The following is a 14,620-nucleotide window of genomic DNA, read 5'->3' as shown; positions in this document are numbered from 1 at the left end:
TTGTATAATTTTATGATCAGATGAGTTGAAAAAAGACATCTTGAACATTATTTATGAAAAAATATTTTAATTGAAAACTCAAAAAGAAAACATTCACAACACTGACCAGACAACTGCAATCCTGAAGACATAATCACAACTTCGGGTAGTGCACGTAGAGTCTCACTTAAGCCTCCACAAGCATTTTGTGAAATACCCAGACTCTTGCTCTTTTGGACTAAAAATCAACTTTGTTTTCCGTGTTGCTAGGAAACTAAGTTGTCTCCTTTCTATTTTCAGTAGCGACATCTTTTCTCTCATACTGACTGCATTCCAGTAATCTCTAAGATGTACCATTCCTACTTTCCTAAACTCACCTCTTTAACACCTAAAGGAGATACACTAACATGATAAGTGATTCAAGATGTGTGAACATTCTTCTGTTGGTTTGTAATCAGTTCAACAGTCTGTCTCAGGCCATGATTGGCTCCTTGAGCTGGCAGGCTAAACTCCCTCACCAGCTCGACTGGTTTGGTTAATCCCTCCTCCGGAGCTGCTCTTCAGGCTGGAGGAAAACATGCCTCGGTACATCGCCCTCTCTTTTTGTAACTCCCGATTCAGTTTCTCCTCAGCCCTCTGCAGGTGCTTCCTCACATTGGCATCTGCGATGGAAAGATGAAGTGTTTGTTTTGAAATGGCATACTTTCCTTTATCCCACAGGTGTTCAAATAAACAGGAGCAGGCTAGGAGAGACTCCGCAGAATGATGCTAGAAATATTAGTTATATAGGATTCATTCAGAAATATCCAGCAATCTGTGACAGAACCAACAACTTTCTGTCTAAATTAGTCTTGTAAACAAATGTAGTCAGTCCATGAAATAGGAAAATTGATTGCAATTTTGTCTTTGTAGGCTCTGAATTTGCAGAGTGTTGAATATTTTATCTGAATGACCTTTAATACATGACATATTTAAGTTGTATCTTGCTTGTTTATTCTGTGACAAGATGAACTTGATAATTTGTTATTTTTGGAGGTGAGAGATAAGCTGACTGGCTGAAGTTTAAGATTTAATGGATGGACATAAGAGTCTTATTGATTTTCTCATCAAACTCTTGGCAAGAATGCAAATATATGTTTTTCCTGAAATGTTGAACTATTTTAAACAATTTTAAAGTATTCAAACTATATTGGGTGGTTATCAAATATGAAACAATTATGATAATTAGCAACAGTCTGTATATATTGGTTGTACTAAGAAAGAAGTCTAGAAACAACAAGCAGCAAATATCCTCGTTAAAATGATTTATGAAAACTGAACACACAGTCTACACTGGGCACTTTTTGGTTTGTCTTATACATGTCTGTTGTGAAATATATGCTTCCAGGTCAATCAGTGCAGTGGTCTATAAAGGGGCCACATAGGGGCTCAAGCATCACTTGCACCTACAGCGAGAGTACTGTCCACCGTGGAAACGCAAGGCAGATCTGGTAGTAGTTACCACAGATTACCTACGGTTCATAGGGTACTATACTGAATGTACTTCAGTGGAGACGCAGCTTGATATGTTTTGGTGTAATCCAGAGTCTATTTTCCTCTCTATTTTCCTCTCAGTAAGACTAGTAACTACACTGACTTTGTATTTCGCTTTGAGCGCCACCAAACCCTTCTACTACTGTACTGTGGCTGCATGCATTCTGTGTAGACATTTACAGAGCACCAACATAAGCTTGCAGCAATAGTTGATATTACTAGTGGTAAACAGTGTTTTACCATACACCGATTACATTACTGATTGGCTTCCTGGAGGCTTGCTTGGACAAACGCTATGTTACGCCCAGAGGGGCTCTCCACATGTATGTATAATGTTATCTTTTGTCAAAAGAAATTTCATACAATTGGTATAGAAAAAAAGGATCGTTCAAGAACCTGATCTGCTGTCAACAAAAGCTGAAAATGACTGCTGTCTTGTTTTGTAAATGCATTTTTGATGAACGATAGTGGCAAGTGCTGAAGCTTTTCATCAGATATATGCTATGAATGTGAAGCTGCAGCAGCTGGAAATGTTTGGTTTACATTAGCTGCCACTCAATACAGCGCTCTATAAATATTGACCAACACTGACAAGTGTCATTTCTGATGAAATGTCCTGTGATAATAAGTAACACCGTTGTTGTTGGGAGTTTATAAAACTTCCTCACCATGGCATCCCTACACTGAAGCTACATGACCAGTGCAGAGGTGGTACTGGACCACAATGAGATATTTGGAGATTTTTTAATAAATAACTATTCATATGGACGATAGCTTAAGCCTGCTGTGCCGGCTCTTTTCTTACCATTAGGCTGCACACTGCAAGCCTGGGTGAGATACTGTTTGGCAGTCTGTGCATCTCCCATCTCCAGAGTGGCTACTCCAGCCCTGTACAGTGCTTTGACATCACCCGGTCGCCATTGCAGTACCCGCAGGCTGTATTCCCGCACACGAGCATAGTCAACACTCTGTTTCTGCAGCAAACAGGCTGAAAGAAATGTATATGTACATATATAATACAAAATATTGTACATGCTGTATCCAGCAGTCAGTTTCAATTTTAAAGCAATCAATGAAAAGGCTCTCTTATAAAGGAAGTCACCTCAGTGGAGCATCACTGACCTGCAGAGGGATTTGTTGGTAGGAAATGTTCACACTGAATTGATTATGCTAAGGGCTCAATATAAAATTAGTGACTTCATGAAACTACTTAACTCAGAATGTTTTTCTGTAGAGTTATCACTTGAATAGATTTTAACAGAATCTCCAATGCATTTCAGTCAAACCTAGTTCTCTTTTCACCCCTAGATTTGCATGGTTGTGATATTTTATCTACCAGCTAAGTTGTTGTAGCAATCCACTTGTGTGTTTCTCAGTGCAGCCTCCTGTTCAGGTGTGAGTGGAGGCATCTCATGTCCAAATCCTTTCATTGATGTCATCACTTCAGAGTCGAGGCCTCGGAGGACCAGCAGAGCCCGGTGATAACGCCCAATGGCTGAGCGAATGTTCTTCTCTCGGTAGAAAGCGTTCCCTTCAGTTTTCATTTGGGCTGCGTCCTCCAGCAAAGTCCAAACCGGCTTTGTGGAAGTCTGTTTGTATCCGGAAAAGCTTGGTTCTGCTGCTGCTCCCTGCACATCCATACTCTCCTCTCCTGCCTCCATTTCTGCAATGGAGCTAGTCAGCTGTTCAGATGAATGTGTAAATATAAATTAATCAGTGAAGAAGCTGCTGGAGGGCAATTCATCCAAAATCAAACACATCAGTTCAAGCTCTTATTCATAGAAGGGATCTTGCTGAATTCCCTATCCAGTGAATGTTTTATTCATTTTTTAAACTTTAATTCAAAATCTTCTGTCTCCTTTCTTATGTAGTTGCATTAGGGATATTGTATGAACCAATAATTTTGAGGCTTAACCCATCCCATATGTCTCGTTTAAGCTTGTGGAGATGCAATATGCATAAACATTACGATATAAAATAATGCAACAAACCATTATATAAAATTATCCTGAACAACATGACATTTTGCTCAAATCTAAAATGAATGACAGCAGCCTGTTAATTTAAAACACATATAGTTCGCAAACAGTTCTACTCTGTGAGGTACAAACACGCACACACACACACACACTCTTCAATCAGGAAATCTATTGGATTCTGATATGATTTGTACTGATTTTTGAAGCATCCAAGCATTTCTTTTTCTGTCAAAGGGGATAGTCTTCTAAGGGATTTTATTGGAATCAGAGAAGACTCATTTCCAATATGTAAGTGGAAATCCTATAACAACCCAAACCTCTTCATAAAGAATTCCTTTTGTTGGATTAATGTTGGAACCAGTAAAATAAAAGCAGATTCCCAGTAAGACTGACCAAACGTTCTTCTTATAGGATTCCTGAAGGACTTTTTGACTAGGGAGGACATCAAGTTCACTGATATTAGCAAATTCCATGAGCTTAGTGTACGAGAAGTATGGGTCCATTGTAAACAACAACTATTTCCATGTTGCCAAGCAGATAACTAATATCTATATCGATCCCGGGGCGTTACTGTCCTAGTTTTATTGATATCTGGAAGATTTAAATTTAGGTTTACTGATCTTATACATTGAATTCTTGTCCGTCTAAATACTCCATAACAACGTATCATTAAAAGTGATATTTTTGGCCACCTCAACCCCACGCTGAGAACACTTCACGTCAAATGCCGTGTTTCATTTGCATTTCGGCCACATTGGTATCATTAACTCGTGTGTGCGTCGTATTTGTGTTTTTTGCTTAAGGTATGTTAGCTTGCATCGCTATGCTAACACCCAGAGCAGCAGAATCGGGGTTGCTAGGTAGCAGACGTCATAACTCGAAGACGTCATTGATATTGAACATTCTAAACGGTCTTCAACGAACACGTTAACGGTTTGCGCCTACAGCTAACGGAGCTAGCGACGTTACTATGCTAACCTCACCTGCTCGTACTCTGGCGAACTCCCATTACATTCAATTCAGGGATGTCTACACATTTTAATGGTTCGTTGCGTGAAAGTGCGTGATGTGTAAATTGTTCTGCGTCGTCTCACCTTACACGCCACTGTAAAGATAGTCAACGGGCGGCTACTTCCCGCAGTTGACAGTCATTCTGTTGCCGTACAGGCGCTTCCTTGTTTTCAATGAAGTGGTCAAAACTTCAACTCCACGCAGCACTACTGCCACCGTGAGGCCGAACCAGGTAATGTCCCCACATAAACACAACAACAATCTAAATGTTTATGTTCCATTTATTAAATTCAGACGTTTACCCAGCTGATATGTTGGTTTGTCAGCAGGGTAACACAAAATCTACTAAACGGATTTCAATGAAACTTGGATGAAGGATGTCTCCCCACCGAGAATAGACCCCATTAACGTTTGCTGCCAATCTGGACAGAAATACTGATTTGTTTTCGACAGTTTTGTTTATCTCTGAGAAAATAATGCAGGGATCTTGATGAAGAAAATTCAGGCGTGATGGCATGGCATCTTTAAGTGAGTACAAAAGGAAGCGGTTCGGTCTTGTTGGAGGTACGTGTTCTGCTGAGTGCCATTCTAGTTCTTACCATTCTAGGGGCAGCTGTAGCTCAAGAGGTAGAGTGGGTTGTCTTGTAATCAGACTGATTCAAATCCCTGGCCCCCCAGCTGCATGTCAAAGTGTCCTTGAGCAAGATAATGAACCCCAAATTGCTCCTGACGAGCAGTTGGCACCTTGCATGGCACTTGAATGTTGTAAAACAACTTTCAGCAGTCTGTAGACTGGAAAACCACTTTAGAAATGCAAGTCCATTTGGTAATTAAGGCTACTTTTTGACCTCAAGAATGTGGAAACTCGGTGGGTGATGTGCTCTATAAATGTAGTTAATTTTAAAAACAAACTTTACTTGAAAACGTTATGACAGATCCGACATGATTAGTGCGACAACTTTCAATACGGTTTACACCACCAAATCAGACATAGACAAGAACCTTCCAAGATGAAGTAACCTAAAAATTAATTTGCCGAATGCAGAGCATCGATGGCTGTACTGTGTCATTTATAGACCAGCTTGCTATAGACAGTTTCACATGTTCATTAATTTACCTTCAAGCTTATTTGAGCTTTTATTGGTTGTTTGATAATTACACATAAAATTACATTTGTGTCATGAACGAGTAACATAAGTCAAGAGGACCAGTTTCTTGATCCCCAATTAAATAGAAATAAAACATTACACCAAAGCACAGTAGAAGTAGCAAAGTGATGACCTCTTGTGGCATCTTGTGGCCTAGATCAAATAATTGATATAATTACAGAGACATGGTAATAACGCTCCAAAAGACATCCTATAAAAAAAAAATTTCTTTTTTCAGTCCTGCAGATTTGTCGCCAACATTAATTCCATTTTATTCTGAACTTCGGCTTTCTCCTTTTCATCTCTTTTGGCAGTCCCATGGCTCACTAAAACTTGAAAGGATGTCATTTTTTTGGTTTTTACTTTAAATATGTCCCACCTCTCAGGAATCACTCCTTTATTGAAGAGCAGTGAAGCCAGATAGGACAACAACAGAGTGACAAAGATAGTGGACAACATGCAGATTGTCCTAACAGGAGAGTGCTGGATATAAACACCATCCTCAAGAGTGCAACCTGGGAAGTGGAGAATGACTGGCAACCCTATCAATGGCTCGCCACTCAGCACTCTCATCAGCACTCCAACCAGCAAGCCCATGATGGAGCCATAGCCATTGGAGATGTTACAGAAGAGGACGCAGATGAGTTGAGGGAACATGATGGTGTAGGTTATGTCTGAGCCCAGAATCCATAAAACCATGATGCTGTTTTGTAAGAAGGTGAGTGATGTGCCAGCCAAGCCCACCAACACCACGGTGGCCCGGATCACCCACTGGAGCTCTCGATCTGATGCCTGCAAGGGGAAAAAAACTTGAAACTGAAACAGAAAGAAACAGCCATGATTCTGTTCTTCTCCTCTGGTCTCCTCTTACCTTGGTCCTCAGGATGTTCTTATAGATGTTGGATGTGAAGATGGAGGCGGAGGACAATAAAGCAGAGTCTGTAGATGACATCACCGCAGCAGCTATTGCTCCGATACCGATGATGGAGATGTAGTTTGGCGTGAGATACTGCAGAGCAATGGGCAGAATCTGACTGGCTTCACCGCGCTCGTACGGGGACGGGGATCCATACGTGGTCATGTTCCAATCTGATGCCAACAAAGTAAAGATGTGACATAAATCATCATGGTCTCACTATTTTTTTTTACTGAATTCTATCGCTGTACCTGTTGATGCCGCTACTGCTCCGATCAAAATTGACGGGACTCCAAGTATGAGGACGAGGGCAGCTGCAATAAAGCAGGTGATCCTGGCAGTGGCTGACGAAGAAGCTGACAGGGTCCTCTGGTGGAAGCTTTGATATCCAAGGTTACCTAGAGACTTATAAATAAAACAAAGAAAACCACTCTTTCTATATATTCACTGATTGTTACAAGTTAGCTACGCTATGCTTGTCAGTGTTTGCACTGCTATCACAGGAGCTTTGGAGGGCCTGGAGGAGAATATCGGACATGGACTTGAATTTTTGCTGAGGTGAAGAGACCAAAGTGGACATTGACGTAGGGGGCGGAGAAAAGAAAAAGAGAAAGGGACCAGGCAGGAGGATGAACTAGTGTATATGTCAGACTGGCTGGTGGAAGCGTTTGGGAACTACAAGGCTGCAAAACAGACGCCAAACTGGACTCGTTGCTGTTGAATAGTAAGCAATATGAGCTTGCTTGCTAAGTTACATGTCTCTCGTTGTTCCACTTCTTTGCTGTTTGGGGTTTAGCCGGTAGTATGCTATAGTCAGGTATCGTCTCTGCTTCAGGTCATGTTGACTTGGTGTGCTGTTAAACCATACAAATATCCATGTGTGATTATATGTTAAACCTATGTGATATACCAATTCAAATTTCCATGTGAAACCCATGAATTGGTGTATGTATGTTGTACGGGCGCTGCTGCCTTGTTTTCTGACAAAGTGGTTAAAACTTCTACAATATGTTGCAACAAGGCCAAATCAGGAATCAGGACAAACTAATCCTCCTCTGCAGTCCTTACCAATATTAAGAAATTATCAATCCACCTCCACGCTGTGTCTCCATCCACTGAACCGATCCACGGGTCCTGGTAGGTGAAGTTGAAAGCAGTCTTGGTGATGTCAACTGAATGGGGGTTTGTCAGGATGAAGGGGACGCATAACCACTACAGAAAAGACAAAGAAGGTTTTCATTGGCTAAGGTAAAGTAGTGTGACAGGTCAGATCAGGTTACTTGCTTGGCAGGATTCCAGGGAGTCACCACAAACTTTTTATGAGATCTGATAAGAGACAAGACGTTGTGTCCCTCATAAGAAAAATTTAATTTGGGACGCACTTTAGCTCAGTTGGGAAAGCAGGCGTCACATGTACAGAGGCTCTGTCCTCGCTGCAGCAGAACCGGGCTCTACTCCCGGCCTGGGGACCATTTGCTGCGTGTCACTCCCCCTCTCTCTCACCCTGTTTCCTGTCACCTCTTCAGCTGTACTATCAATAAAGCCATAAAAAGGCCAAAAAAGAAAAATAAATAAATAAATAATTTGCTGTACAAATGAACTCAACAATAAAGCTGATTTGTACAAGCTTCAAATGTTGAAGTGTTGAGTGAGGAACTCACCAAACTGACAAATATAAGGGTCAGCTGTATGATGTCTGTGTAGGCCACAGAGTAGAGGCCTCCCATCAGTGTGTAGACGATGGCTACAGCAGCAGAGATCCAAATACAAAGAGTGTAGGGCAGATCCAGGATCACACTCATAGTTGCACCTATGAAGTCACACCGACACGTGTACAAATTGAATACATTGAACACTATTTCAAACTGATTCCTTGTTCTTTTTAAAATATCCACTGTGCATATCAAGATGAATAAATCTTCAGTTCAGTTCAAAACAGATCATGGTCATAGTTGATTATTGTAAACCTATTGTTCTACTCAACTTTTATTGTTGCATTGTAATATTTTATGATTTCATTTAGGTGTGTAAAACTGGGATGTAGAATAATTGCACCATAGACTACAATTCCCCAAATTTTGCAGGCTAACAAGTTTTTGAATTTAACAGCTGTCGAGTCTCTGCTAATGTTAAATCTATTGACAGATGTCAGGAGGTTCACAGCATTGCATAAGTTGTAAACCTGCTTCAGCATGTCACCAGGTAATTTTCCTGAAAAGATTATTCAGTCCTGAATACAAAATGCTTGTTTCGCTCCTGAGAATATACACTGGTGGTGCATAGCAAGACTGCAAGTGACAGGCTTGTAATTACATGTTCCAGCAAATGAATAACAAGTTCATGATATATATGCTCATTGAGAGATGGTGCATGATAAATTATTGCAAATGGAAAAAGAATGTGAGAAAACCTGTATCAGTGTCACTTACCTAAACCAATAAGAGTTCCTGTAACCCAGATTATATCAGATATCAGCAGCGCTACAGACAGAACTCCACTTATCAGATTTCCATACTTGATCTGGAAGGGGTCCATCATCGTCACATATTTTCTGTCTCTCATTGTCTTTGCGAAGAAGAGCCCACCTTAATAATCAAATCACACAAAGGGAGACAGATCTGTGGCGCTGCATGTAATCCTGCATTTTGTCACATTAGCATTGCACTCCATCAACACATTTCTATGAACATTTGGTAGTAAATAGAGACAAAGTGACGCCCCTTTCGTTTGAGTTGTGCAACGAGCTACACCTATGATGTTTCTCAATATTAAAGATGACTCTCCAAGTCAGAAAAAGTCGCAGTTTGTTAAATTATCATCAAGTCATCAACTACATCAGAACTTCATGGTCTCGCTCAACACACATCACCAACACCAATATGGCCGGCAACTCAATACAGGGTTTAAGTAGTTTTGGTGAGCGTTCAACGAGACGACGTCACTGACACGACTGCCGGCTGTGTAGTTTTTATAACCATGAATTTTCACAGTCTTATATTCTATTAGTTTTACAAGAAACTGCAACTGTCTTGAGTTGGAAATGTATCGTTTAAATTCACTGCACAATACAAGCAGGATCAAAATGTAATTTGTCTCTCTCCATTCACTTCCATACAAAGTCCCACGAGGGAAACTAGAAGGGCTAGTTAGTATTAGTGTCTAAAGAAAAATGAGCTGTTTCCACCGTTGCCGTCCTCCTGAATGTTCCTATAGTGCACAAAAACATGGCAGACTTTTGTTTTGTTTTGTGACTTCTCGTTCTTCGTCTTTGAGGTTCATAAGCAGTCTGCAATCAACTGGTTCTGTTATGTGTTCACCACCTGCGATGGAAATTCTGTAGAGCTGGTGGCCCAATGTCTCAAGAAGCAGCATTTATTGACAGGCTTGATCAAGGGGAATAATAGAGACCACAGTGTACAGTGTGCCAGCCACTACCATTCTGATGAGGTACCCAGTCAGTGGTCTCTTTAACCCATCGCTGGATGTCCATGTTTACTGAAGAGTGAGCTTGGTTAACCTTGGTGATACTGTATGTTTTTGGGATGACTCATATGCATTCTGTGCACAGACAAAACAATCAGTCGAACCTGAGATGTGTTGCTTCACATTTTTAAAGTTTTGTTTAGAAAAATTAGGATATTCAGTATAACAATTAGAGAAAAACTAAAAACAAAAAAACCTGTCCTACCAACAATGAAAGACGTAGCAGCTGTTACTGGAATGACAGCCCAGGTCAGTCCCATGGTTGGAGTGTACACCGCCTCTGCCAGACCGACGATGAAGCCCCCTCCAACAAATGTAGCTGTAGGAAGCATGTGTAAGCAACATCCACAAACACACACCTCCACGTATATACTGTAAAACATATCCCAAAGAAAGAAATACACAAAAAAGTAAATCTGACGATGATAGCACTGTTCTGTTTGGTGCATTAAAGATTGAAAAATTCAGAGAAACATTGAAAGGATGTTGTGCCCGCAAAGGTGAGGGTCTGCTTGTGAGATTTTAATTTTATTGCAGCATTTCTTTACAAACCTGTCGACTTACTAATGAAGGTCAATAAAAAGGTGCAGATGTGTTCTAACATACTCAAGTTGTTACCAGTTTGTTGCTAATGCTGGCAAACATTACAGTATTAATGATGGGTAGCTGACGTGGATGTTGCCTACATTAGCTAACGTTAATGTTGCTAATGCTAAAGCTAGCTAAAGTTAGGGCAGTACGACGCTGTTATACGATTGGCTCTCAAACCTTGTCAGAAGCTGGGACCAACTTCTTACACACAGGTAAACAAACAACATTTCTTAATGTGCTACAACTTGATGTAAATAAAACTGTGTGAAAAACTATAATAGGCATCACAGTGGATTCTCATTGTCACATTATCTTTGATTTAAAAAAATAAGGAAGTTACCTGAAACTACCGCCTCCATCACACACTCACCTGTCATGGTGAATACTCCTACCGCAAGGCTTATCCCTCTGTTGCCCAGCAGACTGACCTCTGTCTGGTCTGCCTGGCTGCTCTTCTTCACCCGCTTGGACTTCATGGAGGCCCAGATGCCGGTCCCCAGCACCAGCAGGTAGAAGAACACCATCACCACCACTCCTGGGACGTTCAGGCTCATAGTGTGACTGCCTGTGTCTCCCTCGCTGCATTTATTGCCAGTGGGACTGGATTTCAGCTAGAAAAAACTAACAGGAGTCAATCACTTACATTTGTTGGTTTATATTATGGCCATCGCCAAGCTCTGCCTCCATAGTGTGTTTGTGTGTGTGTGTGTTACCGTTTCTGCCTGTACAGCAGTTGGTATGATTTCACGATGCGGGTTTCAATTCAATTTCAATTTCAATTGAGCAGCACGCCACTGTGTCTCTCGAAATTGTACAGATTGTGAATGAGACACTTTTTAATTGTCTGCGGACTGGGCCAGGCATAGCTAGAATATAGTACTGATCACACACACTTGCAGTTTTCTCATTGTTAGATCCACTAGGTGGAGTGGTGCTGTTTTTACTGTTTTTATGCCTTTTCCTGGGCTTCCATCTGGAGACGGGCATGGCGTACTTTTAAACAGGCCTTGTCTCTGGACCCAGTACTAGCTGAAGACAGAGGATCGTAGCGAGGAGGTTCAAAGCCTGGCAGTGTAAATGGAGTTTTCATCCACTCATCTGCCTCACCCTCCACTCCCGAGAAAGCTTGAGCACCATGAGGATCACCCTCAAGCTTTCGGCTACCGGCCACTTCACTCAGGGTGCCATCCTCCAGCACAGCGGGTTCTAACTGCTAGTACCACAATCACCTTCAATTCCACCATTTACAGATAATTAGAGTTTTAATCTCCTTCTTAAGTAATTGTTTAGTGTATGTGATACTGAAGTGATCCGCTATTTGAGCCAACTCATCTTTATGGCAACTGTCAATTAATCTGAGTGAAGGATAGGCCAAAAAATACTGTAATGCCTATTTAGATGACCTTACTGTGTACACCTCCACTTGGGAGGAGCACATGAAGATCCTTGAGCAAGTGTTCACTCGGCTCGCTGAAGCGTCGCTCATACTAAACCTAGCAAAGTGCGAATTTGGAAAAGCAACTGTACTTAGGAAGACAGGTGGGCCAAGGTCAGGTGCTCCTCCTAGTGGCTAAAGTATCGGCCATATCAGAGTGTTCAGTTCCCGCCACTAGGAGAGCTCTTCGCAGGTTCTTAGGCATGGCAGGTTACTATGAGTTTCTGCCGTAACTTTTCCACCATTATCCATCCACTAACCACTCTGCTTAGTCCTAAAGTAGATGCGAAAAAAAGTGTGAAATCTCTCTTAAGCCACGCCCCTGCTTGCTGCATCTGACATCTCCAGACCTTTCCAGTTGGAGGTTGATGCCAGCGCTGTTGGAACTGGTGCTGTGTTATTGCAGGAGGATGCTGATGGGGTTGACCACCCTGTGTCTTACTTTTGGCGTAAGTTCCACAACATGTTTTTGGTCTGGAGTAAGTAGGGAAGTAGACGGGGAGGTTTTATTTTCATTTTGTTGTAGCAACAGTAGCTCCGTTTTACGAGTCCTCTTATGGTTCTATTTGTCCGTTGATTTAAGCAGCACTCACAGGCCCTCTGTCCTTTGTCTTTATTGTTTCTCTTTTGCTGACAATGCCGCTTCTGGTGAATGAATAACTTTAATTTACCAAGTAAACCTGGTTTTATGTTGCGTCACTTTCCCCTAACAAGCTGGGCCGTAGCAGTTTATTAACTGTAATTTTTTTCTGTACACTGGGAACAAACCCTGTACACTTTGTGGTAACTCATGAACAGTTGCTGCTTATTGACTTTGGACTTTTACAAGCCAGGAGGATAACTGCATTGTAGTGGAGAAGTATGGATACACACTCTATTAGAATGTGGACAAGGGAACATACGGCCTGTCTAGCTTTGGAGAGACTAGCATATATTGTAAAAAGGAAATCTGATTAATTTGAAACTTTCTCTAAGTTATACACTGCGGGGATTTTATTTTAAATGATTTAACTGCATTGTATTTTATTTGATTTAAGTTACTATTGCCAGATTGGGGGATAATGTGTTTAATTCATCTTTTAAAATGTTCATGTTTAAGTGATATAAAAATCTTGCAAACGATATATTTAAACCCATCCAATCTTTTCATGGTGTCTACCGATGGAGTTACGTGTGTACATGTCGGTTTTGACGATGTGCTTGCTAGATAAGTGAAGTAAGTAGGAGTGTCATGCATTGCATCTACTATCTCTTTTTTGATACCGCCTAGGAGAAACTTTTGGGGGTTAAAAAAGTCCATCTACTGTATGATTCACTTATGTTATTTATCTGTTGTATATAGATTTTTAAAATCTTCATCTTCAAATAACATTATAAAGCTCTGTCAAATGACCTGAGCGCGGAAATGAATGCAACACATTTACATGTTTTTTACTTTTAGTCACTACATTTAAGTGATAACTATAGTTACTAGTACATTGCAGTTGAATTCACAGCCATTTACATTTAAGAAGTTCTGATTCAGAATCAGTCATTGAATCAATTTAGACACTTTAAGCTTTTTATTGTATTCAAATGTATGATCGGGGGTGTTTTCTCTGGGTGAAATTGTAAATTGTATCAAAACACCTGTTAAACTGTTCCAAAAAACATGAAATATCTGCAGAGCAGTTCAGTGTGAACACAGCAGGCGGTGTAGAGCAAGCCTTATTGCAGCTCTTTTAAAGGTATTATCAGTTGGCTGCAGTTGTCGTAAAACAGATGTCCACTATACCAGAGTGAGATTAATGTTGCAAACAGCTATCAACCTAAGTTCAACAGAGACTTCAACTTTAATGTAGGCTGTTTAGTCACATGGCTGCTAACTGTGACTAATACAAAAAAAACATAATCAACATCAGTGTTTGAACTTACCTCTCTGCTGTGCGTCTGCTGGATTTTGAGGAGTCAGAACTCATCTGACAGGTCCGTCTGTCTCTGTCTCTGTCTCTGTCTCTCTCTCTCTCTCTGTCTGTCTGTCGATGTGAGAGGAGGAGTAATTAACAACTGTCACTTTTCTGAGAGAAAACCAGACCCTGGTTTCTGTACCTGTGACATTGCCTCAAAAATGTCCCCAATGTTGGGACACTACATTCCTTGAGGAGACCACTTTGTTCAAGTATCAGGTTCAAGACCAGGTCAGTCATATTCAGACAATAAATTCATGTATAAGGTGCTGCTCTGTCATGACTGTTCAGTCTAAACTGCAGATACAAAAGTAACTTGCACTTGCTATACTGGTATTGAGCACCTGTGTATATGAATACTCTCATACACAGACCTACATACTTCACTTGCACATTCACATATACTGATACTGGGCACATGCACACGCATGAGTATTCTCAGTAGTGTATATATATGTATGTGCAAGCTCAGCATGTATGTATGTTAGTATGAATAATTTTTTTCTTTCAATAAAATGTGTCAGGATGGAATTTAACAATCTTGTGAGCAACTTAAGGCGTGGTGCAACTCATCTTTTACTAACACATTAACTGCATTA

The 14,620-nt window shown here is 40.8% G+C and overlaps 2 protein-coding genes and 1 long non-coding RNA gene across 6 annotated transcripts; 1 reads left to right on the top strand and 2 right to left on the bottom strand.

Annotated features, from left to right (window-relative positions):
• Positions 1–54: 54 nt before the first annotated feature.
• On the bottom strand, positions 55–4,714 carry ttc9c (tetratricopeptide repeat domain 9C). 2 transcript variants are annotated; one of them, XM_030395691.1, is made up of 4 exons: positions 4,475–4,641; positions 2,849–3,194; positions 2,318–2,500; positions 55–641 (listed from the first exon to the last, which is right to left on the bottom strand). In XM_030395691.1, the coding sequence occupies exons 2-4, from the start codon at positions 3,171–3,173 to the stop codon at positions 484–486; spliced, it is 666 nt and encodes a 221-aa protein (XP_030251551.1). In that variant the 5' UTR covers positions 3,174–3,194; positions 4,475–4,641; the 3' UTR covers positions 55–483. The 2 variants fall into 2 exon arrangements, with proteins under 2 accessions (XP_030251551.1, XP_030251550.1); XM_030395690.1 differs by having other exon boundaries at positions 411–641; positions 4,586–4,714.
• On the top strand, positions 4,594–6,176 carry LOC115568423 (uncharacterized). Its single transcript, XR_003981393.1, has 3 exons — positions 4,594–4,734; positions 4,829–5,030; positions 6,037–6,176. It is a non-coding gene; the product is annotated as an uncharacterized LOC115568423 (long non-coding RNA).
• LOC115568418 (high-affinity choline transporter 1-like) lies at positions 5,621–14,096 on the bottom strand. 3 transcript variants are annotated; one of them, XM_030395686.1, is made up of 9 exons: positions 13,990–14,096; positions 11,011–11,251; positions 10,255–10,421; positions 8,996–9,151; positions 8,228–8,376; positions 7,635–7,778; positions 6,818–6,971; positions 6,522–6,739; positions 5,621–6,442 (listed from the first exon to the last, which is right to left on the bottom strand). In XM_030395686.1, exons 2-9 carry the CDS (start codon positions 11,223–11,225, stop codon positions 5,885–5,887), a joined length of 1,761 nt encoding a protein of 586 aa, XP_030251546.1. In that variant the 5' UTR covers positions 11,226–11,251; positions 13,990–14,096; the 3' UTR covers positions 5,621–5,884. The 3 variants fall into 3 exon arrangements, with proteins under 3 accessions (XP_030251546.1, XP_030251547.1, XP_030251548.1); XM_030395687.1 differs by having other exon boundaries at positions 10,255–10,368; XM_030395688.1 differs by having other exon boundaries at positions 10,255–10,368; positions 11,011–11,261; positions 13,990–14,095.
• Positions 14,097–14,620: the final 524 nt, after the last annotated feature.

The sequence above is a fragment of the Sparus aurata genome, chromosome 18 (genome assembly GCF_900880675.1).
Source record: "Sparus aurata chromosome 18, fSpaAur1.1, whole genome shotgun sequence".
NCBI lineage: Eukaryota > Metazoa > Chordata > Actinopteri > Spariformes > Sparidae > Sparus > Sparus aurata.
The sequence above is the reverse complement of the archived record's forward strand: the minus strand, read 5'-3'. Positions and strand labels throughout refer to the sequence as shown.